The sequence below is a fragment of the Protopterus annectens genome, chromosome 6.part0 (assembly GCF_019279795.1).
Source record: "Protopterus annectens isolate FY-2018-M chromosome 6.part0, PAN1.0, whole genome shotgun sequence".
In the NCBI taxonomy this organism is placed as follows: Eukaryota; Metazoa; Chordata; order Ceratodontiformes; family Protopteridae; genus Protopterus; species Protopterus annectens.
The window spans coordinates 370,827,447-370,855,444 of record NC_056737.1 but is presented as its reverse complement, the minus strand read 5'-3'; the positions used below and the strand labels follow the sequence as shown (position 1 = coordinate 370,855,444).

The 27,998-nt window shown below is 42.3% G+C and overlaps 1 protein-coding gene across 2 annotated transcripts in view; it reads left to right on the top strand.

The window, feature by feature from the left end:
- The window catches only part of LOC122804322 (pleckstrin homology domain-containing family H member 1-like), a 1,703,720-nt gene that overhangs the window by 1,421,936 nt on the left and 253,786 nt on the right, over positions 1-27,998 (top strand). For both annotated transcript variants that reach the window (XM_044074112.1, XM_044074113.1), the window contains one exon: positions 2,684-2,825. In XM_044074112.1, coding sequence (XP_043930047.1) covers positions 2,684-2,825 — 142 coding nt within the window. The remainder of the gene's footprint in view (positions 1-2,683; positions 2,826-27,998) is intronic.

The window sequence follows — 27,998 nt, the reverse complement described above, 5'->3', positions numbered from 1 at the left end:
TCTCAGGACCTGGAAACCGTCATACTTATCATTCCTTTGGTGGGCAGCAGCATGCAAACACAGCAAGGGACTTCCCTTTACACAACCCAACACCACCCAGACCCTAACCACAGATGCATCAGATTATGCCTGGGGGACACATCTGGATGACAGGTGCATTCAGGGCCACTGGAGCCCAAGCCAAATTCATCTGCACATCAACCAAAAAGAGATGCTAGCTTTTCAGCATGCTCTGACAGCTTTCAGATCCCTACTCTCACCAGGACCCCTGCTCATAAAAGCCGACAACACCACAGTGATGTGGTACATCAACAAGCAGGGGGAAACCCACACTTACTCAATCTGCAGGCTAGCCATGACCCTGTGGAAGACAGCTTTGGCCATGCATATTAATCTGTAAGCTCAATTCCTGCCAGGCAAACAAAACTCTCTGGCAGACGACTTAAGCAGAAATCTCCTAGACCCACACGAGTGTCGATTAGACCCCAACACCTTCAGTCTTCTAACCTAGAAATGGGGGAACCCGATGGACTTATTTGCCTCCATCTATAATCACAAGCTCAGCAAATTCTGCACCAGGACACCTCACAGCAGGGCCTGGAAAGTGGATGCCCTATCCTTCCAGTGATTAAACCTGTCGATCTATGCATTTCCCCCTCTGCCTCTTCTTACAAGAGTATTACTCAAGATAAGACAGGAGAGACCAAGGGCAATCCTGATTGCCCCAGACTGGCCATGCCAGCACTGGTACCCACTACTGCGCAGTCTGTCACTGGTGCCACCATGGCAGATTCCAACCTTCCTCACTTAGCAGGAGGGACAGATCTTGCATTTGCAACTGCAAACACTGAACCTTGCAGCCTGGCTTATTCCTTGAATTCTCCTCCAGTGGCCAGCCTAAGCAAGCAGGTGCTGGACATCATTCTTGAAGCCAGAAGACCCAGTACAAGGAAATCCTATGCTGATAACTGGAAAAGGTATTGTTCCTGGATTCACTCTAAAGGAGTGGACACAGCAATGCCCTCCTTACCTCTCATCCTGGATTACCTAGCAGACCTACTCCACAGAGGCCTATCCTTCTCTTCCATTAAGATCCATGCATGTGCCATCTCTGCTTACTACAGCACTGAGCCACCTCTCTTTCCTCACCCTCTCATCAAACAGTTCCTGAGAGGGGCTAACAACTTAAGGCCACCAAGGAGAGCCCCCACCCCTGTTTGGGACCTTAACTTTGCGCTAGAAAAGCTCACACTACCCACCTTTGAGCCTGCAGCATCAGCAGAGTTAAATTTTCTCTCTTGGAAAACAGCCTTGCTTCTGGCCATCACTTCAGCTAGAAGAGTGTCTGAGCTACAAGCACTTATGGCTGTGGAACCCTTCATTATTTTTCATACTGATAGGGTCTTCCTCAGGACTAACCCTATTTTTATGCCTGAGGTGGTGTCCAGTGTGGCTCTCAACCAATCTATCCATTTGCCAACCTTTTTCCCTAATCCTCAAAACAAAGGGGAAAGGATCCTGCACTCTTTAGACATGCACAGACAGCTCAGATTCTACCTTGATAGGACTAAGCCCTTCAGAAAATCTGACCAGTTACTAGTCAGCTTTGTACCAGGGGAAGAGGGCAAGGCCATATCAAAACAAACCATCTCCAAATGGATATCACACTGTATCCATTTCTGTTACAAACACCATGGGAAACCACCCACTGTGGGGGTCAGAACGCATTCCACTAGGGCAACTTCAACCTCTACAGCATTCCTCAGGGGGAGTCTCTACCAGGGACATCCTGGAAGCTGCTACCTGGAGTTCTGTTTACATCTTCACCAGGCATTACCACCTGCCTATCTTTTCCAAATCCAGGGTGGGTTTTGCAACAGCAGTCCTGCAGGGCATACTAGCCAGCCCCAACTCTTCTTGTCTGCCGCCACTCATTCTTCAGCTTTGGGAATCAACCCAAGTGTGATGACTGCAACAGTGAAACACAAAGAATATAGTACAGTTGTGTACACGTACCATAAATGTAGATGTTCGAGTGTATTCACTTGTTGCAGTCCTGGTTTCTCATCCTCCGGCCCCCTTGTCTCTCTCTCTCTCTCTCTGCTTCTGTATCTCTAGTACTCCCCCTTACAGGGCTATTGGTATTTACTTTTTACTGATGGTGGTTTTCCTACCATAACTTAGCTCCTTATTTGGGGGGGCTCCTGACATTTGGGGAAAGGAAAACTGATGTAATGGCATCGGTTTCCTGTTTTTATACCCCTGACGACCTGACGTCAGTCCTGAAGCGACAGCAGCCGATACAGAAATACTAAGTCTCTGGTATTCAGACCGACTGAGGGCTACCTGCAGGCAGATAACCCAAGTGTGATGACTGCAACAGTGAATACACTCGAACATCTACATTTATGGTAAGTGTACACAACTATACTTTTGTCTTGATGAATACATAAAGCAGAGCATAGTCATGTCCAGGGCTGAATTACATCATATTTCCAGTGCTCCAGATAAGCATAACTGTGTTTGGCTAAAGTTTAAGTATCAGTACGCAGGTGTGTAGTAAATGTCTGCATTACAACCATGAATAAATTGTCTGCTGTTTGAGTCCACATTTTCAGGTCTGAGATAGTTGGCTTCCTGCATGTCTTCCCAAGTATAATGCCAGTACTTTTTCTGCACTTAGAATGTATTTTAGGCGTCATGCAAAGGGTGAGACTGAGAGAGAACGGCTCCTACTGGCGTACCAAGTCAATGATGAAATAGTCAATGGAAGATTCCCAGTCAACAAAGAGCTCTCTCTAGAAATAGCTGCATTGATGGCACAGGTACAGTTGAGTTGAGCAGTGTATAATATAGCTGTTTACATAGCCTGCTCTTTAACACTTGTATGCATGTGTTCTTGCATGTTGCATTACTATGCAATTAAGATTTATGTCAATTTGCACCAGATTATGCAGTGTAATGCAGATAAGTGAATTAACATTGTGGCTACAGAATCTGTTTTAAAATTCCATCTTGTGAATCACTGGCTTGCACCCTTCAACACCTTTTCCCAAACAAGAAATGCAGATCAACATAGTTACTGACAGAGCCAGATGAGACAACACATTTGCATATTGTTTCAAAGTAAGTTGTGCATTTTAGATGGCTTTACTGCAATACTCAAATCAATACCCAAATATTTTTTGCAAACAATAACAATATAGGCCCCTCTTTCACTGTTGTTGATGCAGTTTCATATTTAACATATGTATAACATTATAGTCATGCATGTAACAGTGTACTGCACTATACTTAATAGTCATGCATGTAACATTGTCCTACGTTGTATAACAGAAATTCATGTATATAACACTGCCCCACCACTTCTCAGTCTTACTACTCTGACTCCTTTCCCTTGTCCCCTTGGACCCCTTTTTCTCCCTCCCTCACCTTCTATGAGTTCCTAATGTTGGATGTTCTTCGTGTTTCACTGTTGCAGTCATCACATTTGGGTTATCTGCTTGCAGTAGCCCTCAGTCAGTCTGATTAACAAAGTCTTGGGTCCTGCGTCAGTTGCTGTCTCTTCTTCTGTGATGTCAGGTTGTGAGGGGTATAAAACATGCAGCAGACGCCATTACATCAGTCTTTCTTGCTGTGCAGTGCCTGAAGCAGAAGCAGTTTGCAAGTGCCTGTCAGCCAACTCCTGAAAATTTTGTTTTCGAGTTTCAGAACCGAAGTCTTCAACTAATGCTAACTACCCCGTTGGAGAAACTTTTTCTTGCTCCTTACCGATGTCAGTAAAAGTTAATAATTGCTTTTCTTGTGGAAAGCAAATACCTCATAAAGATTTTCATTCGTACTGTATTCCTTGCCTAGGCCCTGACCACGACGTACATCGATGTCGGTTTTGTGCCTTATTTAACCAACGAACTGTCCGTCGTTGGTTATTTACGCTTCTAAATATTTCGGTTCTCAGTTCAATTATCCAGATATGTTGTCGGTAAGCCGTCCGACTACCGGCATTCCAAAAAAACACAAAGATAAAGACAGAGACAGGCCGCCTAGGTCCAAAGCTGCCGACGACGCTTCTCCTAAGCCAGTTGCCAGTTCAGCAGTACTCAGTGAGGCGCTTTTGCAGTCCCTGATACCCACTACTTCTGATTCGCAGGCCTCTACTGAGACCCATTCAGAGTCAAGTATGCTGCAAAATGCTTCAACTGTGGAACCTGTGGATATTTTTACCTTAGATAGGTACAGAGTCGCTGTGCAGGCACCGGCTTCTGAGGGTGTATTCAGGCCTACGGACTTGCATATTAAACCAATGCCACTTTCTTCTTTAAGGCTTAAAGCTCGAACCATGCCTAGAAAACTGATGCCCAGGCTGCATGTTCAGCCCTCTATGCCTAAAAAACAAATGATAAGAATGGCTGAAGGCCTTTTAACTTCAATCAGTGGAAGCCAACCATCCCCTTCTACGAGACGTATGAATCTTCTGACCAGGATTCTGAAATTTCTGTCTCCTCTGATGACCAGGATTTACCCTGATCTACTTATGAGGATTCTGATGCAGAGGACTCTATTCCCTCTGCTTTCCCTCCAGAGGATTTCTCTTTTGGTGAAACCTTGCATACTCTTAGGGAGCATTTCTGCTGGGAAAGCCAGGATTACTCTGATTCAAAAAAGAGGCTTAGGGACTTCTTACTCCTGCCTCAATACAGGTCTTTAGCTATCCCTCCTGTACTAGACATTGTTGATGATGCTTTTTCGGAATGTAGTTTGGCCCTTGATTCTTTGCTTCCTGCTCCCAGAAAACCTGATAGATATTACAGGGTTCCTGATTCTCACAAGTTCCTTTTTAAAAATCCTACTGTGGATCCTGAGACTATTTCACAGGGACCCAAGGGCATTAAGGCTTCTACTGCCAAAAATCCTTCCCCTTCTGATAGAGACTCCAGGGCGCTGGATAGATGGGGTAAGAAGGTATACACTTCTGCGACCTTGGCCATTAGGGCCTTAAACTGTCAGTTTCATAAAACTTCCAAGCACTTCTCAACTGAGTGCTCCTTTAGGAGGAAAGATTGTTCTGCAGGCCAAAAACTGGGATCTCATTACCCAGGACAAATGGGTTTTAAATATAGTGTCCCAAGGATACAGATTTCACTTCCACACATTACCAACCCCAAGTGGTTGGCCAGATCTACCCCCAAATCAGTGGGCAGAGGTTCAAAAGCAAGTACTCTCTCTTTTAAGCATAAAGGCTACTCAGATTGTACCAGAAGAGGAAAAGGGACAAGGTTTCTACTCAAGACTTTTCCTCGTACCCAGAAAAGACAACTCATGGCGTCCTATCCTGGACCTATCTACTCTAAACAGCATTTTGGTGATTCCAAAAATTCAAGATGCTGACTCTTCAGCAATTGCTTCCTATGCTAGGAAAAGATGCCTGGTTGGCAACACTCGATTTAAATGAAGCATACCTGCACATCCCAATCAGGGAATCTTGCAGAAGATACCTACACTTCAAAGCAGGCTACACGCACTATCAGTTGTCTGCACTGCCCTTTGGCTTATCTACTGCACCCAGGGTAGTCACAAAGTGCCTAGCTCCAATTATTGCATTTTGCAGGCAAAAAAATATTAAAATGTACCCATACCTTAATGATTGTCTAATTCAGGCAGAAAGCCAGGGCATACATTTGAATCATCTGGACTTTGTACAAAGGGTGCTAACTTGCCTGGGGTACACCATAAATGAAAATAAATCGCACCTGGTACCTGTCAACAAATTATATTCCTGGGAGCAAGCTTGAATACAACTTCCCAGATGGCTTTCCTCACACCAGAGAAACAAATTCATCTGACAACCTACTTCAAACTAGTGGCCACGAAAACCCTGCTATCTGCAAGGCGAATACAGCAAGCCTTGGGATTCATGGCCTCCTACATTCTTCTAATTCCATATGCAAGACTGCATATGAGGAAACTGCAATGGTATCTAAAAAGCCTATGGTGTCAACATTCTCAGGATCTAGAAGTAATGATTACTATCATACCTTGTCTATGCCTAGAGTTTCTTTGGTGGGCAGAGGCTTGCCACCAAAACAAGGGACTACCATTCATTCTACCCCCTGCTGCCCAAACCCTAAAAACAGATTTCATCAGACTACGCATGAGGGGCTCACCTGGCAGGCAAATGCATTCAGGGAAAGTGGAACCCAAGTCAAATGCACCTGCATATCAATCAGAAAGAAATGTTAGCTGTGCAAAATGCTCTGACAGCCTTCAGGGACCACATTCTTCCAGGACAATTAATGGTAAAGACGGACAACACTACTGTTATGTGGTACATAAACAAGCAGGGGGGGTACCCATTCTTACCCTCTCTGCAGACTAGCCTTGGCATTGTGGAACACAGCCTTGAGCTGCCAAGTGCATCTACAATCTCAATTCTTGCCAGGAAAACTAGATACACTGGCAGACGGACTAAGCAGAAACCTCATGGACCTACACGAGTGGAAACTGGAACCAAAGATTTTCAACATGTTGAAAAATGGGGGAGCCCAGATATAAATCTGTTTGCCTTCCCCCAGAACTACCAATTGGACAAAATTTGCACAAGAGCTCCCCACAAACAAGCTTGGAAAGGGGATGCCCTGTCCTTCAGCTGTTTATGCCTTTCCTCCTCTGCCTCTTCTCTCCAAAGTACTGCTAAAGATCAAACAGGACAAACCAAGGACAATATTGATTGCACCAGACTGGCCATGCCAACACTGGTAGCCCCTCTTGCGCAGTGTGTCACTGTTGGCCCCGTGGCACCTGCCTCTGACCCCTACCCTGTTGTCTCAGCAGGAGAACCAGATTCTGCACCCTCAGATTCAAGCCCTGAACCTAGCAGCTTGGCTAATTACCTAATCTCTCCCTTACCATCCCTCAGTAAACCAGTGATGGATATCATTTTAGAGGCAAGGAGGTCTAGTACCAGAAACTCTTATGCTGAAAAATGGAAAAGATTCTGTGCCTGGAACCAATCTCAAGGGATGAACACAGCAGCACCCAACTTACCTCAGATTTTACAATACTTAACTGGGATGCTTCACAAGGGACTTTCTTTATCCTCCATCAAAATTCATGCCTCAGCCATTTCAGATCATTATGACACAGAACCTCCCCTCTTCCCTCATCCACTGCTCAAGCAGTTCCTCAGTGGGGCCAGAAATGTAAGACCACCCTGGAGAGCCCCAACTCCAGCCTGGGACCTTAACTTTGTATTGGAGAAACTCACTGTTCCTCCTTGCAAGCCAGTTGCTAGTGCAGATTTAAAATTCCTTTCTTGGAAAACAGCCTTTCTTTTAGCAATCACTTCAGCAAGAAGGGTATCTGAATTACAAGCCCTTATGGCAGTGGAGCCTTTCATCATTTTTCATGCAGACAGGGTGTCCCTCAGAACCAATCCCTCCTTCATGCCCAAGGTGGAATCCAGTGTGGCTCTCAGTCCATTCATTTGCCAGCCTTCTTTCCTAATCCACAGAACAAAGGGGAACAGATACTGCACTCCTTAGATGTGCACAGACAACTTGGATTTTACTTAGGACTGAACCTCAAAGGAAATCTGAACAACTGCTGGTGGCATTTGCTGCAGGGACAGAGGGGAAGGCTATCTCAAAGCAAACCATTTCTAAATGGATAGGCCATTTCTTCTATAAGCACCATGGAAAACCTATCCCACAGGGGATCAGACCCCATTTAACCAGGGCTGCATCTACCTCTACAGCCTTTCTCAGAGATGTTCCTACCAGGGACATCCTAGAACCTGCTACCTGGAGTTCTGTGCATACCTTCACCAAGCATTACCATTTGCCAATTTTCTCTAAATCCAGAGATGGCTTTGCCACTGCAGTCTTGCAGGGTCTTATAGCTGGCCCTAATGCTATCTAAACTTCCTCCTCCCATCCTTAGCTTTGGGAATCTACCCAAATGTGATGAATGCAACAGTGAAACATGAAGAACATAGTACAGTTGTATACACTTGCCATAAATGTAGATGTTCGAGTGTATTCACTGTTGCAGTCCTGGTTTCCCTCCCTCCAGCCCCCTGATTTCTCTGGCTATACCTCTACTCTTCTTTACTATGCTTAAAAGCTTTTTGGTGTATTTGCTTTTTTATTGGAGGTATATCCCTGTATATATGTATGTATGTATGTGTATATATATATATATATATATATATATATATATATATATATATATATATATATGTTTTATTGCTTCCCATTAAGGGGGAACCTGACATCTGGGGCAAGAAAAAGTGATGTAATGGCGTCGGCTGCATGTTTATACCCCTGACGTCATGGAAGAAGAGACAGCAACTGACGCAGGACCCAAGACTTTGTTAATCAGGTTGACTGAGGGCTACTGCAAGCAGATAACCCAAATGTGATGACTGCAACAGTGAATACACTCGAACATTTACATTTATGGTAAGTGTACACAACTGTACTTTTGTAGGACTGCAATGTGACGTTTGGATCACTGCTGTTACATTCCAAAAATGGGAGAAAGGCAAGCTTGTTAAGCATCTTTCTGCCATTAGAAAAACACTTAACAGACTTTTGTTAAGCACCTTTAAGGAATGTATCTGAAACACCTTTATTGAATTATCACTTGTGACATAGACAAACTTAGAATTATATAAAAGTAATCAAACCATATTAACAATTTCACATTTACAAACATTATATGTCACATATATTTTTATATGTCATATAATCTAAGCATCGTTACATACATTATTCAATTCTTGCCTTCTCTTAAACCTCATATTTCTTCCAAAACATTTTTTCTGCATGTATTGTCCCTGCAATTTCCATTTTTTTCTGTATAATTTACTCCTACCCTTTTTTAAAGATTCCACTTCCTGTTCCTTTATCCCTGTTGCAGTATTCTCTACGTTAGGTATAGTTGGTTTAGATTTTGATTTCAGTTTTCTAGTAATTGCTTTTTTTGCATTAAATTTAACAAGGGCTTACTATGTCTAGGCAATGCAGATCATGTATCCCAGTTCAAAAAAAAATCATTTCTTTAGTTACACTCATTTGCTTGGCCGATATTCCTGACAGAGCACTCTGTAGGGAATTTGTAGTCTGACCACCTTTAAGAACTGTTAAGATCAGGTCTTGCACTAGGGTTTAAAAAGAGGGCATGCTGACCAGTACAGAAAATTTATAGAAGACAAAACAGGTTTTAAAAGTGGTTAGAAGTTCACTCTGCCACACTTATAAGCAAAAAATTAACAATGTGAAGAGGGGCACTATTGTTTCACCGTGGCATCTATTTGATAGCACTAACTGTTTTACTCGCATCTGTTTGATAGCACTAAATGTTTTACTGGCTTTCAAGGCTTTGAAAGCTGGTAAAATGCTTTACATTCCTACACTTTTTACTGTAATTGGTACTACGTGGAACAGGTAAAGCTCTGTACACCTTAAAGAATTATGACTAGGTCATCGATCATAGCCTTTATTATGTGGTCTTGAGATGGATGCCAAGAGTCACCTCTCCAGCATTGTTCACAGTATGAATTACTTGGCATCCATTATATCTTGAACACTTAAGCTGGTTACAATTGGAGACTTGATTAAAATTCTTTATGTTATGCTTGCTACACAGATTATTGTAGCTACAAAATCTGACATGGATGAGAGAAAAAAAGACCACAAACACAGAAGAGCAAATGTTGAACATTGCTCTTCTGCTTTGAACATCCCCAAACTTCTGTACACCAGCTCTGTGATCACCATACCCAGAGGCATAGGTACAGTGCAGCAGAGGTGGCAGTTGCCCTAGAAGCAAGGTGTTAGGAGGGCAAAAAGGGAATATTCCAAGAAATGTCAGTCTTGGACTTAGCTTTTATTAAAGGACCACTACGGGCAAATGATGAAGAAAACATATATTTTTTATCTTGCCATGATTTACTCCACCTCCTAAAGCTGCCTGCAGCAAAATAAGCACTCATTCCTAATTTGATTTTGTTTTTACTCTTGTCTGCCCTCCTGGGGGCAGACATCGTGATTCCTTTGGAAAGCTAAATCTGTCCCATAATGCACAGACTGAGAACAAATAGCCCTACCATTTGGTGCCAGATTAGACTTCCATTCACTTAGAATGGAACACCTGAAAAATGCTGCCAAGTTTGAGAGTCTGCACCTCATGTGTCATTGACTGGTATGCACTGAGTTTTACAAATGTTGTTCCTACTGATGTACTACACATTCTTTGAAAGAAACTTGCAAAATTGTCAACAAATTACTGAGATAAAAAGACTTTTCACAAGGAGCAGTTTTGCAAGTTTCAGTTCCTGGCCAGGTTACTCCTCCCATCTCCCCTCCTTCAGTGGGCTACAGTCGCACATTTCCAGCTTTACTAGATTCAACTATTTAGTCAGCTTTGCATGACAATAGACATAAAAAAAAAAATCACAGCCTGGTGTGCCACTGAATCTGTTCCTTTGTATGTCTCTATGCCTCTTCTCTTCTGAATAGCATTTCCCAGGAATAAAAAAAAAGCAAACGCATCAGTCCAGAGTTTAGGCCAGTCTATCTATTTAAAATGTGCACAGTAAAATATTCAACTTGTAATGCATTTTGACTGCTGACATGGTTATCTTTACATAGTTATTCTCTTATAGTATAACCTGAACTTATGGTATTTAATTTTAAATTTTAAAACAGTTCTCAGTTTCTTAACAATGACCTCCCAAGCCTCTGATGTGACCTAGTACTTTTTCTTACTATTGCTTTATCTAGTTTGTCTTAGTTGTATACCTGTAGCATGTCTCTCATCCTCTCAGCAACAGACTCCCGGAGAAAACTTCCAAAGCAGATACTTGTATTGAAAGAGTAGCAGCAGCTGTAGCAGTGAAACTACACTCCGAAACAATGCACTCAAACATAGTACTGACAAACACAGGGGAATGTATATGTCTGAATCAAGCAGTGATGAAATTGCTAGGGACTTCATTGAGCACAGTTTTACTCTTAATCTCTCCATTCCATAATCCATAACATTCGCACCACACTTACAAAGGCACACCTCCACCTTCCACAAACACAGCTACCCATACCCACACAACATACCAGTCAAATTTAAGGCTTTTCCCACCTCTCTGCAAAACACTGCCGTAATGGCTTTGGGAAACAAATGAAAATGATTGATGGCTGTTGGTTCAATACTCCCATCCATATCTCTCAACAGTACAGATTTTTGCAGAAAGTCCAGATTATTTGTCTTGTTTTTCATTAAATTACAGTTTTCTGTCAGATCACTGGTAAATCATTGAACACTGAAGTCAGAAAGTTGACAGGCATTTGATTTTCAGACTTCATATCCTTAAGAAAATTCACTCTAATGCAAAACCTGTTTATCAACTTTCTAAGTCTGTACGTGCAATATTTATAAATTGTCCCATTTTTGGGCCTTTGTCCCCTATTATTTATGGCCTTGTCCAGATTTCTTGTTCTATAATGTTGAGAGTTATGCTGCCATCACTCCCTACTGGAGCCAGTCCACTGCACTTGCACAAGTGTCCCCCTCAGCAGGGCAGCAAGCAGGTATCAGTGCAGATTTGCTTTATAGTTCTTTTACACCACACACACACACACACACAGTAAATCTTGTTGTCCATGTTATTTCTTCTTTTCCTTGGTTTCGTTTCTCTTACTTGTAATGTTGCTTTTACTCATTTTTTTCCTGCTTCCCATATCTACCCTAATTATTACTTCTAAAAAATACTTTCTCTCTCTTTCTTCCCCTCCTCCTCTTTATCCACTATTTGAACTTTTCCACTCTGACATTTGCTTTATGGGTAAATAATGAACTGTCACCCTTATGTCAGCACATTTCAATGCTACATAATATTGTATTTAGTCTAATAATAGGTTCATAGGTAGGTACTAGGCTATCGGCCTAAGGGCCTAAGTAAGCCTAGCCAACAAGTTTCCCTGGCTTATGCCACCCAAGAAAGTTATTTTCCTGTGCCACTGTCGAGCAGAGCCACAGAAGTGATCCCCGGGTTATATTTTCCTATCTCCCATCCACTCAAAGATTTTTCTTGAAAAGTGCTAATGAGAAACTTTGCTTGACATAGATGGGTAGCTTGTTCCAGAGTATGGGAAGTCTCTGGGACAGGAATCTATCTCTCCAGCATGTCCTGTTTATTGTGGTGACAAGGTTTAGGTCCCTAGAGCATATAGCTCAGAGGGATTGGGATTTCTTTAGGTGTAGCTAGCATGTCCAACAGTTCTGGGTTTGACATAGCTTTATATGTTAGGCAGAAATCACCTCGGAGTAGGCATTATGCTACGGAATAAAGCTGGAGTTTTTTTAGATGGTCAGTGTAGGGCATCTGTTTGAGGCCAGTAATCCCCTTTGTGAGGTACTTCTGCGGCCTTTCCAGCTGCTGTAAATGTCTTCTGAGGTACATTCCAAAAGGGACGTTGTACTCTATAATGGGTCTAATGAGTGTCAAGTAAAGAGGAACAATTACCTCTTTTTTTCCTGGATGAGAACCCTTTTGTGATGAGGTGTGCCACGTAGAAGGACTTCCTGACTACTGTGGCGATGTGATTATCAAAGGAGAGACTACTGTCCACCTGGGTCCCAAGGTCTCATCACACATTCTGTGTTAAATAGACTACCACCTATGTGGTAGCTCATGGGTACAGAGTTTTTACCAAAGGGGATGACAATGCACTTTTTGGCATCGAGCTTGAGGCCATGGCTCTAACACCAGGCATCTGTCTCAGTGAGGCCCTTCTGTAGGATGTCCACATCATTTGAGGACTCGACTATGGCTCCTAGTTTGCAGTCATCTGTGAACTTCGTTAGCCAGAGGCCTTCTGTATTAGCCTGTACATCAGAGAAGTAGATACCAAACAGGACAGGTCCCAGGACTGAACCCTGTGATACTCCACTTGTCACTGGTTTGATGTCAGATTTGGAGTCTGCAACTTTTACAGTGTGGGTTCTGTCAGTGAGTCAGTTGGCAACCCATCTTGTGATGTAGGGTTTTATACCTAGTTTAGTGAGTTTAGCTATAATTCCAGAATGGGGGATGGTGTAAAAAGCCTTGGCGAGGTCAGGATAGGCTGTGTGAACCACCTTAGCCTCATCGACTGCCTCAGAGAAGTAGATTAGGTTCAGGATGCATGATCTGCCTTTCACAAACCCGAACTGGGTGGGGTCCAGAATTTGGAGGTTACCAATGTCTTTGTTTATGAGTTCCATGATGATATCTGATAGGGCTTAGTAGTAAATCACTTTGGCTATGGTGTGCAGGGTCCTGGGTTTGAGCCTTGCAGAGGCTGTTTATTTTTTTTCAATCATAGCCTCACCTCAGGCTTTGTGCCTGCTGAATGGTGCACAGCGACGATTATCCCACTCCACAAGGGGGGAGCCACCATGGACCCCGGGAACTACCGCCCCATTAGCCTGGTCTGCAAGGCCATGGAACGTATCATCATGGAACTTATAAGCAAAGACATTGGTAATTTCTAAACTCTGGACTCCACCCAGTTCGGGTTTGTAAAAGACAGATCATGTCTCCTAAACTTGATAGACTTCTTTGAAGCAGTCACCAAAGCCATAGACAAGGGTAAGGTGGTTCACACAGCCTATCTAGATCTTGCCAAGACTTTCGACGCCATCCCCCACTCTGGAATTATAGATAAACTCAGTAAACTAGATATAAATCCCTATGTCAAAAGATGGGTTAGCAACTGGCTCACTGACAGAACCCACACTGTGAAAGTAGCAAAGTCCAAATCTGACTTCAGACCAGTGACAAGTGGAGTACCACATGGTTCAGTCCTGGGGACTGTTTGGTATCTACTTCTCTGAAGTACAGGCCAACACAGAAGGTCTTTGGCTAACTCAGTTCGCAGATGACTGCAAACTAGGAGCCATAATCGAAACTCCTAATGATGTGGACATCCTACAAAAGGGCCTCACTGAGACAGATGTCTGGTAAGCCATGGCCACAAGCTCAATGACAAAAAGTGCATTGTCATCCCCTTTGGTAAAAACTCTGTACCCATGAACTACAACATAGGCGGTAGTATACTTAACACCAAAAGCGTGATAAGAGACCTTGGGACACAGGTGGACAGTATTCTCTCCTTTGATAATCACATTGCCAAAGTAGTCAGGAAATCCTTCTACGTGGCACACCTCATCACAAAAGGTTTCTCATCCAGAAAAAAAGAGGTCATTGTTCCCCCTCTACTCATCACTCATTAGACCCATTATAGAGTACAACGCCCCTTTTGGTATGTACCTCACAAGACATCTACAACAACTGGAAAGGCCACAGAAATACCTCATAAAGAGGATTACCGGCCTCACACAGATGCCCTATGCAGACAGTTTCAAAAAACTGCAGCTTTACCCCGTCACATATTGCCTACTCAGAGGTGATCTCTGCCTAACATACAAAGCTATGTCAAACCCAGAGCTTTTGGACATGCTCATCTTAAAGAAATCCCTCCGAGCTACACGCTCTAGGGACCTAAACCTTGTCACCACAATAAACAGAACATGCCGGAGGGATAGATTCCTGTCCCAGAGACTTCCCATACTCTGGAATAAACTAACTATCTATATCAAACAAAGCTCTTCATTAGCACTCTTCAAGAAAAATCTTGATGATTGGATGGGAAATAGGAAATTCACCCCGTGGATCACCTCTGTGGCTCTGCTCAACAGTAGCACAGGAAAATAATTTTCTTGGGTGGTAAAAGCCAGGGTACCTTTTTGACTGGGCTTGTGTAGGCCCCAGGGCTAATAGCCTAGTACCTACCTATGAACCTATACTTTCCATGGCCTTGCAGATCAAGCTCATCAGGCTAATAGGATGATAGTTCCCGAGATCAGTGGTGGCTCCCCCTTTGTGGAGTGGGATAACTGTTGCTGTGCGCCATTCAGTGGGCACCAAGCCTGATGTGAGGCTATGACTGAACATGGTGCTTAGGTGGGGAGCCAGTTCATTCTGAAGTTCATGTAAAACGCAGCCTGGGATGTTGTCCAGTCCCATGGATGCTGTGTTTTTGGCTTTAGAGAGTGCAGCTTTTACCTGTGTAGTTGTGATTACAGGGACTCTGCATTCTTCCTGTATAGATATCGGCCCTTTAGGGTGTGAGAGGCTGGTAAAGTTAGCACTGACCCTATCTGCCAGAATGTTGGCAATATCAGTTGGTTCTGTAATTTTCATGCAGTTGTGCTGCAACTCAGAGCAGATCTGGGTGTTGCCATTGAGATTCTTGACATAGGTATAGAATGCTTTGTGGTTGTCCTTAGAATCAGTGGCAATTTTATTTTCATAGCCAGCTTTGGATGCTCTTATAAGGGATCTCAGCGTCTTACTGAGGCTGACCAGGGAGCTCCACCACTCATGGGATTTTACTCTCTTTTGCAACAGTTTCTTCCTTCTGTTGTACAGTTTGTTTATGGCACTGGACCACCAGATTGGCTTCCTTTTTTTAGAGGATAGCTTCTTGGTTCTGTTTGGGATAGCACAATCCATGCACTCATGTAAGTGCTTATAGAGTGCATTTGTGTAGGATTCAGCAGTTGTGACTGTATTGGCCGTCTGCATGGATGTCATGAAGTTCGCCACTTCTGTCTTAAGAAGCATGAAGTTGGCTATGGAATAATTTTTTACCGTGGTTTCCTTAATGTGGGGGTGGGATGTGGATATCTAGGGTGATTAGCTTATGGTCGGATCTGACCAACAAGGAGTTGACTTCGGGTGTGGAACACCGGTCATTCATGTTGGTAATGACTAGGTCTAGGATATTGTTGCCCTTAGTGGGGGTGTGGATAAGTTGATCCAGGGCACTGGAATTTATGAATTCCAGAAAGCGTTGAGCGAAGGAGTTGGTACATGAGTAGTTTTCCCAGTTAATGGTGGGGTAGTTGAAATCGCCCATTATTAGGGTGTTTGAACCCTAATATTTTCCAGTATATCAAGAAAAGAGCAGTGGGAATCCTGGAGCATGATGTGAGATCTGTAGCAAGCTACAATTTGGATTGCAGTTTTGCCCGGAGTTAGTGGCCGAAGAGTGTGGTATGAGTTATAGCCTGGTAGTGCAGGAGTGCTCTTTGGAGCCTTGAACCCAGGTCTCAGTCACTGCACAGGTATCGATGTTCTCCATTTTAAGGAGTGCCTTGAGTGAGTGCATTTTGAGATTTAGATTTCTAGCATTGAGTAGCATTACCCTCAGTTTTTGCTTACCTGTTCCTGTTACATTTGAAACTTGTCTAAAAAAGGCACTACAGGGGTGGCAAGAGCCTTAGCCCGTATCCGGATTCCCATGGGCGACAGGTGCAGGCCATGTCTGGCAAAGCATCATGGTCTGTCGACCATGTCGTCCCAGGCAGACAGATACTGGATCCCCTTAGGATGACACCAGAAGCTTAGCTAATTGTTGAAGTCAATCATTTGTCCTTGTACTGCGGTATAATTCTGGGCGATGGCAGAATGCTACTCAGGGCTAGGGTCATACCTCCCTGGGCTACAAGATCGGGGAGCTCTTCCATGTCTCTTTTCATGTAGTCCAGGGAGGCATGTCTCAGGTCATTCACACCAACATGGACAATGACAGAGTCATGTTTGTACTTAGTTGTGGAGTGACCTGAGTGCATGGGTTATGTGGCAGATCCTGGCACCTGACAGGAACCTTCTCCTTGTTTAGCCTGGTAAGTGGGACATCAGTGTGCCTGACTATAAAGTCACCTATGACTAGCGTGTTCGGTACGTTGTTTTGCCTAATATGTTATATATGTTATAATATATATATATATATATATATATATATATATATATATATATATATATATATATATATATATATATATATATATATATATATATATAGTTTGCCCATAATATCTGAATAAGTGAGTGGGATTTTCATGACAGCATCAAGGAAACATTTTCCTTCCTTCTTTGTTTTTTTTCTTAAGTTTTGGATTTTTCTTGGTATATTGATTGATTTTCTTAGTATATTTTATTTTTTATTTATTTTCCATTTGTTTACCAGGTTAGTCCGACTGGACACAAGATGACCGTTTTCAGTGGAGGCTGGGGGAGAAAAGCTTCAGATACATAGTAAACAATTATAAAAAATAATAAAAATAAATTATACAAACATAGCTATTTTGTACAAAGAGCATAGTAAATATAAAAGGAGTAAAATCAGAGTTTTACAATTGATGCAGCATACACAGTGGTTAGAATACTGAGAAACAATTAAACAAGATAATATACAACAAATATACAACTGCTTGAACATAAATTCAAAAAGAAGTTTCCATAGACGAACAGGGTCATAAACTAGAAATCATAACTATATTAATATGATTTATATTGCATTTATCTTGTTTTAATGATGGTATGTGTGTATTATTGTACGTGTCATATGTGCACAAATATTTGTATTAATCTATGTATTTACAATATATTGACAAAGTACTGGGTCACATCAGAGGCTTGGGAGGTCATTGTTAAGAAACTGAGAACTATTGTAAAGCTTGGCATTGAATACCATAAGTTCAGGTTATGCTATAAGAGAACTATGTAAAGATAACCATGTCAGCAGCCAAAATGCATTATAAACTGAATGTTTTACTGTGCACAATAAGAAATGGATAGATTGGCCCAAACTCTGGACTGATGTGTGTTTTTTTTTTTATTCCTGGGGAAATGCTATTCAGAAGTGAAGAGACATATAAGGGAACAGTTTTAGTGGCACACCAGGCTGTGATTTTTTTGATGTCTATTGTCATGCAAAGCTGACAAAATAGTTGAATCTACCCAAGCCTGAAATGTGAGACTGTAGCCCACTGAAGGAGGGGAGATGGGAGGAGTAACTTGGCCAGGAATTGAAACTTGCAAAACTGCTCCTTGTGAAAAGTCTTTTTTATCTCAGTAATTTGTTGACACTTTTGCAAGTTTCTTTCAGAGAATGTGTAGTACATCAATAGGAACAACATTTGTAAAACTCAGCACATACCAGTCAATGACACATGAGCTGCAGACTCTCAAACTTGGCATTATTTTCAGGTGGTCCATTCTAAGTGAATGGAAGTCTAGTCTGACAACAAATGGTAGGGCTATTTGTTCTCACAGTCTGCATTGAGACAGATTTCGCTTTCCAAAGGAATCACAATGTCTGCCCCCATGAGGGCAGACAAGAGTAAAAAAAATTAAAATTAGGAATGAGCACTTATTTTGTTACAGGCAGCTTTAGGAAGTGCAGTAAATCATGGCAAGATAAAAAATATATGTTTTTTCATTGCTTGCCCGTAGTGGTCCTTTAAGTCTGAACTTTTGGTCATTCTGTCTCCCCATTTTGTGACTTAGCAATCCAAGTCCCAACATTTTAACAATTTATCACTAATGCAGTCATGCATGTAACAGTGTCCTGCACAATATGCATTTCTTGCACAGCACATACATTCACACACGCAACAGCATTCTGCAATGCATATGATACAGTCATGCATATAACAAAGTCCTGTTCTCTATGTGGTATAATCATGCATATAACTGTGCCCTGTACTGCACATGATAGTCATGCATGCAGTATCTTAAACTGTGCATGCTATCGTTATACCTTTAAGTGTCCTGCACTATTTATGCATACATCAGTATTCTGCAGTGTACATGCTACAGTCATGTTTGTAAGTGTCCTGTGCTATACTTGGTACAGTCATGAATCAGGTAGTGTGCTACACCTGGTAATCATGTATGCGACAGTGTCCTGTACTATACATAGTACAGTTAAGTCTATAATTGTCCTGCAATAAGAATGATGCATTCATGCATGTAACATTGACCGGCATTATAAGTGATTTGGTCATGCATATAATATTGTCATAGTTTGCACCTGGTTTAGTATAACATCGTCTTACACTATACATGGTACAGTGATGCATCCTACATTGTAAACATTTCACATATAGTGGAGTTTAATACGTGAGTACACTTTGCTCCACTTTCTCAAACTGTAGTGTCTAGAGACAATTATTTGCCTTTCTTTGCTTCCTTTTTTTTTTTTTTGCTAGTCAAAAATAGTACATGTGTTTTCTTACAAGCATGATCTGGGGAACATGTAATAATAATGACACAAATGATGTATAGTGTCTGTAACTTTGCCTGTGACCCAAGTTATGTCTGTAAGGGACCTTGTATGACTTAGATTGCTTACTTTTTAGTAACTAAAATAAGTAGATCTGCTTTAGTAACTTGACTCCCTAGGGCTGATCTCTGAAAAACACATGGTTATGATTGAAAGTGAGTTAAATAAAAGTGCTTTTTGCAGAGGGCATCAAGCCCCCATGCACCCTAAGTATTGCTTACCAACTCTCATAGTCCCAGTATTTAAAAGTACTGTCTCTAAGGAGACACAAAGATGGAGTAAAGTATATTTAGAAATGAACTCTCGGTATTCATGTCTTGCATTCAGATACACAGACAAATGTTCAGGTGAGCCACAAGCAGCCAAAATGTGAGTAACTAGAAGAAGACCAAAATAAACATAAGACAGCTGTTGTAGTCTGCAAAGTGTGAGTTGCTAGAAACACTAGGCAACCTACCCTTTTCAGGCAAAGTCCTTATCTGGCTTAGGAGTTTCTTAATAAATTTCTGTGTCTGCTGAAGTCCTAAAAGGCTAAGTTCTGGTACCTATTTTCCTTTTACTTTAATGAGCATTCTTCCTTTTCTTTATCGAGTCTTGCATTGTAAGCTAGTAGCTTTTTAGCCTTGAGATGTCCTTCCATTTCACTGTTGCAGTATGCACTACAACAGGGATCCCTGCTAACCAGCCAGTATAACCAAGCCTTTTGGGCATAAAGGTGATATCTGGACATACCGTCCCCAGAACTTCTTTGCTGCCATTCCAAATGCTATCCTTGATCGTCGATCTGAATGCCCGTTCCATTGCTGGTTCACCAAGCTGTTTCAGATAAGTGCCCCATTGGGGTTTTTTGATCTTATTTTTTTCATTTGTATTGTTGCTTGTGGAGTTTCTTGTCATTCAAGAAAGGTAAACGCCAGTGTGGGAGACAGATTCCCCATAAAGACTGTCACAAGCAGTGTTTATTTTGTCTTGGTGCTTCCGACAACCATACATCCTGTTTAATTTGTCAGGACTTTGTTCCTAAGACTCTATATAGTCAGCTTTCTTCTTTGGCCTTTCATTTGTAGAAGCTTTTAGCTAAAGGTATGATGGAAGAAACTTCCCGCTGTGAGGGACAGCTATCCGTGAAGAAGAAGGCCAAGAAGTCTAGGTTTGATTCTTCTGCTGTGCAGCTTCTGACAGATGTCTTTCTCAAGGCTAGTGAAAGCACAGAGGATCGCTTGTCTCTGCCATTGGATTCTTCTGCCATAAACATTTCAGAGGCCGATGTGGATACAACCTTATTGCATATCCTTGGATCCTATAGTTTGGAAGGTGGGCGCCCTCTCTTTTTCTTGGAAGAGGATGTTTCTTTATACTTTCCCTCACCTACCCTCATTCCAAAAGTCCTGTTCAAAATACAACAGAATGCTGCCAAAATCTTGTTGGTGACTCCCTTTTGGATGAAATAGCATCTGTTCCCTGATATTCTTCGTGTTTCACTGTTGCAGTTATCACTTGTGGGTTATCCCTGCTGGGTAGCCCTCAGCAAGCCCGAATACCAGAGTAAAGGTTTTCCATCCTGCGTTAGGTGACTGAGACTGACATCAGGGCTGTAAAATGAGGCAGCTGATGCCATTACATCAGTCTTTTTTGCCATGGAGTCAGAAGCAGTTTTGCGAGTGCATCGGTCAGCCATTGCCAGAGTGAGGGAGTAACTGTCTAAAGTGAAGTACCCTGTTGGGGAACCTTTTCTTGCTTTTATCTGATGTCAGAGAAAGTCAATAATTGTCTCGTGTGGAAAACAGATCCCACACTTGAGACTTTCATTCACTTTGCATCACCTACCTAGGCCCAGCAAAATTCAAAATGCTGACCCTAAACAAGTTTTTGCTTATGCTGATACCACATGCTTGGCTAGTGACCCTAGATCTGAAGGATGCCTACCTTCATATCCCCCTAAGGAAGTGCTGCAGGAGTTTCCTGCACTTCAGAGCAGGGTCACAACACTTTCAGTTCTCACCAAGTGCCTGGCCCCAGTCATTGCCTTTTGCAGACAGAAGAACATACAGATTTATCATTACCTGGATGACTGCCTCATCCAGGCAGACACCAAGGAAAGACTCCTGCAGGTATTCACCTTTGTTCAGACTCTCCTGACCTCCCTTGGATTCACTATCAACTGAGACAAGTCCCAATTACAACCCACAAGAAGGTTAACCTTCCTGGGAACTCTGCTAAACACTTCTACACAAACAGCCTACCTTCCTTCGGAGAAGCAGATCTTCCTCCACTCTTACTTTACATAACTGGACCGCAGGACCCACCTCACAGCAAGGAAATTCCTGCAAGCACTGGGGTACATGGCATCCTGTTGATACCCATAGCCAGACTGCACATAAGGAAACTACAATGGTACCTCAGGAACCTCTGGTGCCAGCATTCATAGTCAGTGGAACACCAGCTTCCCCTGATTCCTTGCTTAAAGAAGGAGCTCTTATGGTGGGTAGAGGCATGTACCCAGAACAAGGGTCTACCCTTAGTCACTCTCCCACAGGGCCAGACTATCACCACAGATGCTTCAGGCACAGCCTGGGGAGTACACCAAGGAAGTATGTGCACTCAGGCCACTTGGGAACAGGAGATGCAGGGCTTCCATATCAACCTAAAAGAAATGCTGGTGGTGCACAGGGAAATCCTAACTTTCAAAGAACACTTGAGACCAGGAGTGCTCATAATCAAGACAGACAACACAACAGTAATGTGGTACATCAGTAAGCAGGGGAGCACCCATTCTTACACCCTGTGTCACTTAGCTATGCAAATCTGGCAGTCAGTCTCAACTCTGGGACTGCATCTGATAGGTCAGTATATCCCAGGGAAACAGAACACCCTGACAGACCAGTTAAGCAGAAGCCTCCTAGATCCCTACGAGTGGCAGCTGCACAGGAGGACCTTTCTTAGCATCAGCAAAAACTGGGGGAACCCGGACATAGATCTTTTTGCAACCTCAAAAAAATGGCAGCTAACCAAGTTGGATGCCCTCTCCTTCCACTGGGGCAACCTGTTTGTGTGCACATCCCCCCTTACTCCTGATTCCCAGGGTACTTCTCAAGATGAGGGAAGAAGGACCAAAGGCTATTCTCATTGCTCCAGACTGGCCCAGACAGCACTGTTACCCTTGCTCCTCAGTCTGACCAATGAGCCTCCCATGAACCTGCCTCTCACAGCAAACCTTCTAACTCAACAGAAAGGGAAGTTACTGCATCCAAACCTCCCCACACTGAAACTGTCCACATGGCTGATACCCCAAAGGGGGATGACAGTACTGCCCTCAGCAGGCAGGTTTTAAATATTATTAAGGAGGCCAGTAGACCCAGCACCAGAATATCCTACTCAGTCAAATGGAAAATATTTACTTTCTGGTGCCAGAGCAAGGGTGTCTACAGCACCCATGTCACTCTGCCATTGGTTCTGGACTACCTGGCAGAAGTACTAGAAAAGGCATTGTCATACTCCTCCATCAAGACACATGCCTCTGCTATCTCTGCCTATATCCAGTCGGATCAGCCCATATGTTTTCAACACCTCTCAAAACAGTTAGGAGTAGTCTACATCAGACCAACTAGAAAGCCACCTGCCCCAGTGTGGGACCTAAACTTTGTCCTGGAAAAATTAACTTTACCTCCTTTTGAGCCAGCTGCTTCAGCAGATCTGAAGTACCTTTCTTGGAAAACTGCCTTCTTGCTGGCTATCACCTCAGCCAGGAGGGTTTCTGAGCTTCAGGCCCTTATGACCACTGAACTCTTCAATATTTTCCATGCTGACAGGGTGTCTCTTAGAACCAACCCCTCCTTTATGCTTAAAGTGGTCTCGGATATTGCCCTCAACCAGGCCATACATCTCCCTACCTTCTTTCCCAACCCCCATAATAAAGGGGAACGAATTTTGCTTACTCTAGATGCACACAGACAATTGAGATATTACCTGGCTAGGACCAAGTCAGTCAGGAAATCTGACCAGTTCCTGATCTCTTTTGCTCTTGGGGCAGAGGGGAACCCATTTCCAAACAGACCATTTCTAAATGGATCTCTCATTGGATCCATTTCTGCTATTCCTTTCATGGAAAGAGTCCTAGGGCAGCCTCTACTTCCACTGCCTTCCTGAGAGGTGTTCTAACCAAGGATATTTTGGAAGCTGCTACCTGGACATCCATCTACACATTTACCAAGTACTACCAGCTGGCCACCTTCTTCAAAACCAGGGCAGGCTTCGCATTTGCAGTCCTGTAGGGCATGCTGGCATCCCCTAATATGGTGCTTGCTTTAAACCCTTCTCGTCCTTCCTCCGCCCTGTTTTTTTTTCAGCTTTGGGGATCTTCTTGCAAGAGTTGACTGCAGCAGTGAAACACAAAGAACATAGTACAGCTGTGAACACTTCCTTCCCCCTTTTTCCTTTTCTCTATCTTAGGGGCTCATACATACTGAGGGCAAGAAAAACTGATGTAATGGCGTCAGCTGCCTCATTTTATAGCCCTGATGACCTGACGTCAGTCTCAGTCGCCAGTTAGCCGACACAGGAAGGAAATCCTTTACTCTGGTATTTGGGCTGGCCAAGTGCTACCCTGCAGGGATAACCCACAAGTGATGACTGCAACAGTGAATACACTTGAACAGCTACATTTACGGTAAGTGTACATAACTGTACTTTCCTCTGCATTTAGCCAAGGGCAGTCATCATGCATTACCTCACAGGTCGGACCTGGAAAAAACTAACCCAGGCTCCTTTTGAGCCTGCAGCTTCAGCTTCCTTGCAACATTGGTCTTGGAAGACTACTTTCATTAGCTCTTACTTCTGCCAGATGGGTGACTGAGGTTCAAGCCCTTATGGCTTGTCCTCCTTTTTGGTGTTTCACAACGACATAGTATCCCTTCGTACATTCCCTTCTTTTATGCCCAAGGTGGTGAATGTGTTGTCCCTTAGTCAGTCTGTTCACTTGCCTTCTTTTTCCCCTTTTCCACAATCTGCCAGTAAGAAGGTGCTCCATACATTGGATGTGTGTAGACAACTCAGATTTTATTTAGATAAGACTAAGAGTTTTCATAAGTCTAATCAGCTCTTTATTTCCTTTCACCTTAGGTCCTTAGGATTGGCTGTGTCCAAACAAACTATTTCTTCTTGTATTTCTTAAGCCATTTATTTTTGTTATTCCTTTCGTGGTTAGAACATCCCTTCTTCTGTTAGCATTGTACTAGAGCTGTGGCTTCTTCTGGTGTTTTTTTCAAGGGTTTGGATACTAACTCTGTTCTTGAGGCAGCAACCTGGACTTCTTTGCATACATTTACAAGCACTACAGGTTAGATGGAATTTCCAGAGCCAGAGCTCGTTTTGATAGGGCCATCCTTCATGGGTTCCTATAGAGCTCTTCTGGTCCTTTCTTCTTCCTGAGCTTTGGCATTCTCCCTAGTGTAATGAATACTGCAGTAGAGAAATGGAAGAACATAGTATAGTTGTGTAAGATTTTACCATAATGGTAGATGTCCTTCTCTTCACTATTGCAGTGTTCACTCCTTGCCTCCTCCCTCTGGTCCTTTTTCTCTAATGGATGTACTGATCACTTCTGTTCTCCTTGGACTGGCATTCCCACTGGAGCTCTTAGTTCTGAGGATGATAAGTCTAGACATCACATTTATGCCCTATGCTATGTGGGGAGCATACATGTGATCTACAGCATGCATACCTTAAAGCAACCTAAAGGCTTTGGTATACTAGCCGGATGTCAGGCTGCACTTGGCAAGGGATCACTGTTGTAATGAATACTGCAACAGAGAAAGGACATCCACAGTTATAGCAACATCTTATATAATTGTGCTTTCTGGACCTAACTGTAAGCAGTTCAGCTACATCTACATAAGGAGTTAGTCAAACTGTTTGCCTGTTTTTTTTTTTGTTTTTTTTTTTTTAGTTTTGGCTTGTAATTTTTTGCAGCTACATTAAGATCTGTGTTCTTTGTGGAACCACTAAATGTACATTGTCATTCCCTTACATCCTTAGTAATCCCTGGGAAAATGCTGTTACTCAAGTAAATAGTTATAAACCATCACCCGTTCTTAAATTTTCATAATCGCCTACTGTTAATCACCTTAGACATTTTCATACAACTGGAACAGGTCAATACACTTACAGGACTGCTAGTTCCCTTGAATGTGTAGTGCAAAGAAACTATTAATTCCAAAAGTTAATATGCTGTTTTAATTTAATTAAAAATTATGTTCTCAGTGTTATTCCTAAAATTAAATACAACTCTAACGTGGTCTACCTTATTCCATCAGATTTTAATATCTGTGGAATTCTGCTAAGTCTTTACATACATATTTAATGATTCACTAATATGGCTAACCAGATGACTTTTATAGAAGCTTTTTATTTTGTTAGGAATTCTAGTTCCAACCACAACAGTCTTTAAAAAGTCAGTAAGTAATCATAGAAACTGTTAAAAACCTATTGTAAAGACAAAGCCCCAGCAACTTAAGTTAAAATCTGACAGCTGTTCTCACATCTCCATGCAGTTGTTAGATAATGAAGTGGCGAGAGAAACATTGATGGGACAGATCTTTGACAGTGTCCTGGATGAAGTGTCATCTCTAACTCTGTTGAACATAACCCAGGGAGAAAAAAAAACTTTACTTATTTAATTATAATCACCCATTTCATTTTTTTTTTTCCTAAAAAATGTTTATTTTCCACACACAAAGTATTTACAATATAATATGAACATAAAAACACTTAGTACACACATTAATTTTTAATAAATACATTTGTTCATTATTAATTGTATTTATCCAACAAAGTTTTAAGTTTTGAATTAGTACTAAATTGCAAGCTGCTGCTGCCATTACTACTAAGAGAGTGTGCCCATTTTAAATTAATTCCAGTGGACTAATGTGAATTTATACGCAGCAGACAGACTTGAGATAATATCAAAAAGGTCCTTCTAAGTCATACAGAGACCAGCTTGTTTACTGTCTCATAGTTTCTTAAAGACAGGTGTTTGGAAAAATCCTGCAGAGCCATAATTAGGGCAGGGTGAAGGGGGGTGACTGCTATGGACACTAGCTTCCAAGGGGCATGATCTTGGGTACCAGTTGTGCAGGAGTAAGGATCTGCATTTTATTCCTCATTTTTAAGTTTGGGTGGTGTCAGTTTGGGGATCTGCAAAGAGCATCTATAATTACAGGTTCTGCATTATCTTGGAGGAGCTCTTAGCCAAGGGTCTTTCCTAAACTTCTTTCAAATTGCACTTGCCAGCCATTTCAGCATGCTTGCCTATAGACCCTACTTTAAACTTGTACTGCTTAAAAAGCAGTTTATGAAGAGATGTAATGCCACCTAGGAAAGTGATTATACCTCCTTGAGACTTTTGCTTTCTACTCCAAAGCTCAGACTAGCACCCATTGAGCATAATGCTTCAGTACTACTTTAGTTCCTCAATTGGAAAACAACATTCCTGGTGACAATCACTTCAGCCAAAGGGTTTCAGACCTCCAAGCCCTCATGTTTAGTGAGTCTTATACAGTTTTTCATAAGGATGGGGTCAGTCTTAGGTGTTTCTTGCCAAAGGTTGTCTCTGAGGTGGCATGGAAACAGGCCATTGAGATACCAGCCTTCTTCTCTATCCTTCGCTCCTTTGAGACAAAGGAGGGAGAACTGTCCATCTCTTGCACTTGCACTGACAGTTTAGGAACTACATTACAAAAAACAAAAATTTCAGAGATTCTTATTTTATGCCAGGAAAAGTTAATGTGTCAGTCTCCAAGCGGAGTGTTTTCAAGTAGTTGGTCACTTGTGTTTTTTTGCATAAATCGACTCAGAGCACAGGTCTGCAGCACTAATCATGGCCTTTATCAAGAATGTGTTATCAGTTTAGGGCATTTGTGAGGCATCTAATTAGACCTTTGTGAATACTATCTCCAGGTAGTGCAGAGAGAATACAAATTAAAAGGCAGAACAAGTTATCCATTGTAGTCCTGCAGGGTATGCTGTGACCTCCTTTCTATTGATGCTCCTTCTACAGCTTAAGTATTGCCCCATGATTACAAATTCAACTGTAACTGTGATCCCTGTGACAGATGCAGTAAAGTTGTGTGAACAGCTCACACTAGACTTCTGACGTAAGTGGTGATTCTGCAGTATAAACTTATGCCCCCCCCCCCCCCGGCTTATTTGAATGAATCAGCAGGCAAGTCTATGGGAGTCAGATCCCACTGGATTATCCCATGATCTACTTTTTATTTTTTGTCCTTTTTTTGGGGGGGGGGGTATTTATTGCTGTGGCCTTCACAGATTATTAGGCATGCATACTACTGTTTGGGTCCATGTAGACTTTACAAAACACTCAAGGGGCCTGGTAACTCTTCTGCTTAGGGTACATTTATGTCTGCTATCCTACTAAAAAGAACTAAAGAACAGTATGAGCACCCTCTCCCTATATAGTATATGTTGGCTTCATGACAGCCAGGAAGCAACTATATTTAACAGGACAACAAAAAAAAACTCTTGAGCATCAGTCTGGAAGTTTAGATATAGTTTTCAGCAAAATTTCTTGTGTGAGGAATATTATTGCAGCAGTGATCACCTATTCAAACATCTATGGACATGGTGAGCTTCCTGCAAAACTATGATTTCTTACTATCATTTTCCCACAGAGACTGCAAGTTGCGTTTATGATTATATTGCTGCGGGTACTGTCTCCAGCCCAAAGCATTTCCTCATCACTCCCCTTAAATTACCTTAAAGTGCTAATAAAATACTTTGTTTTGTAAGTAGTTTGCACCACAGCATGTA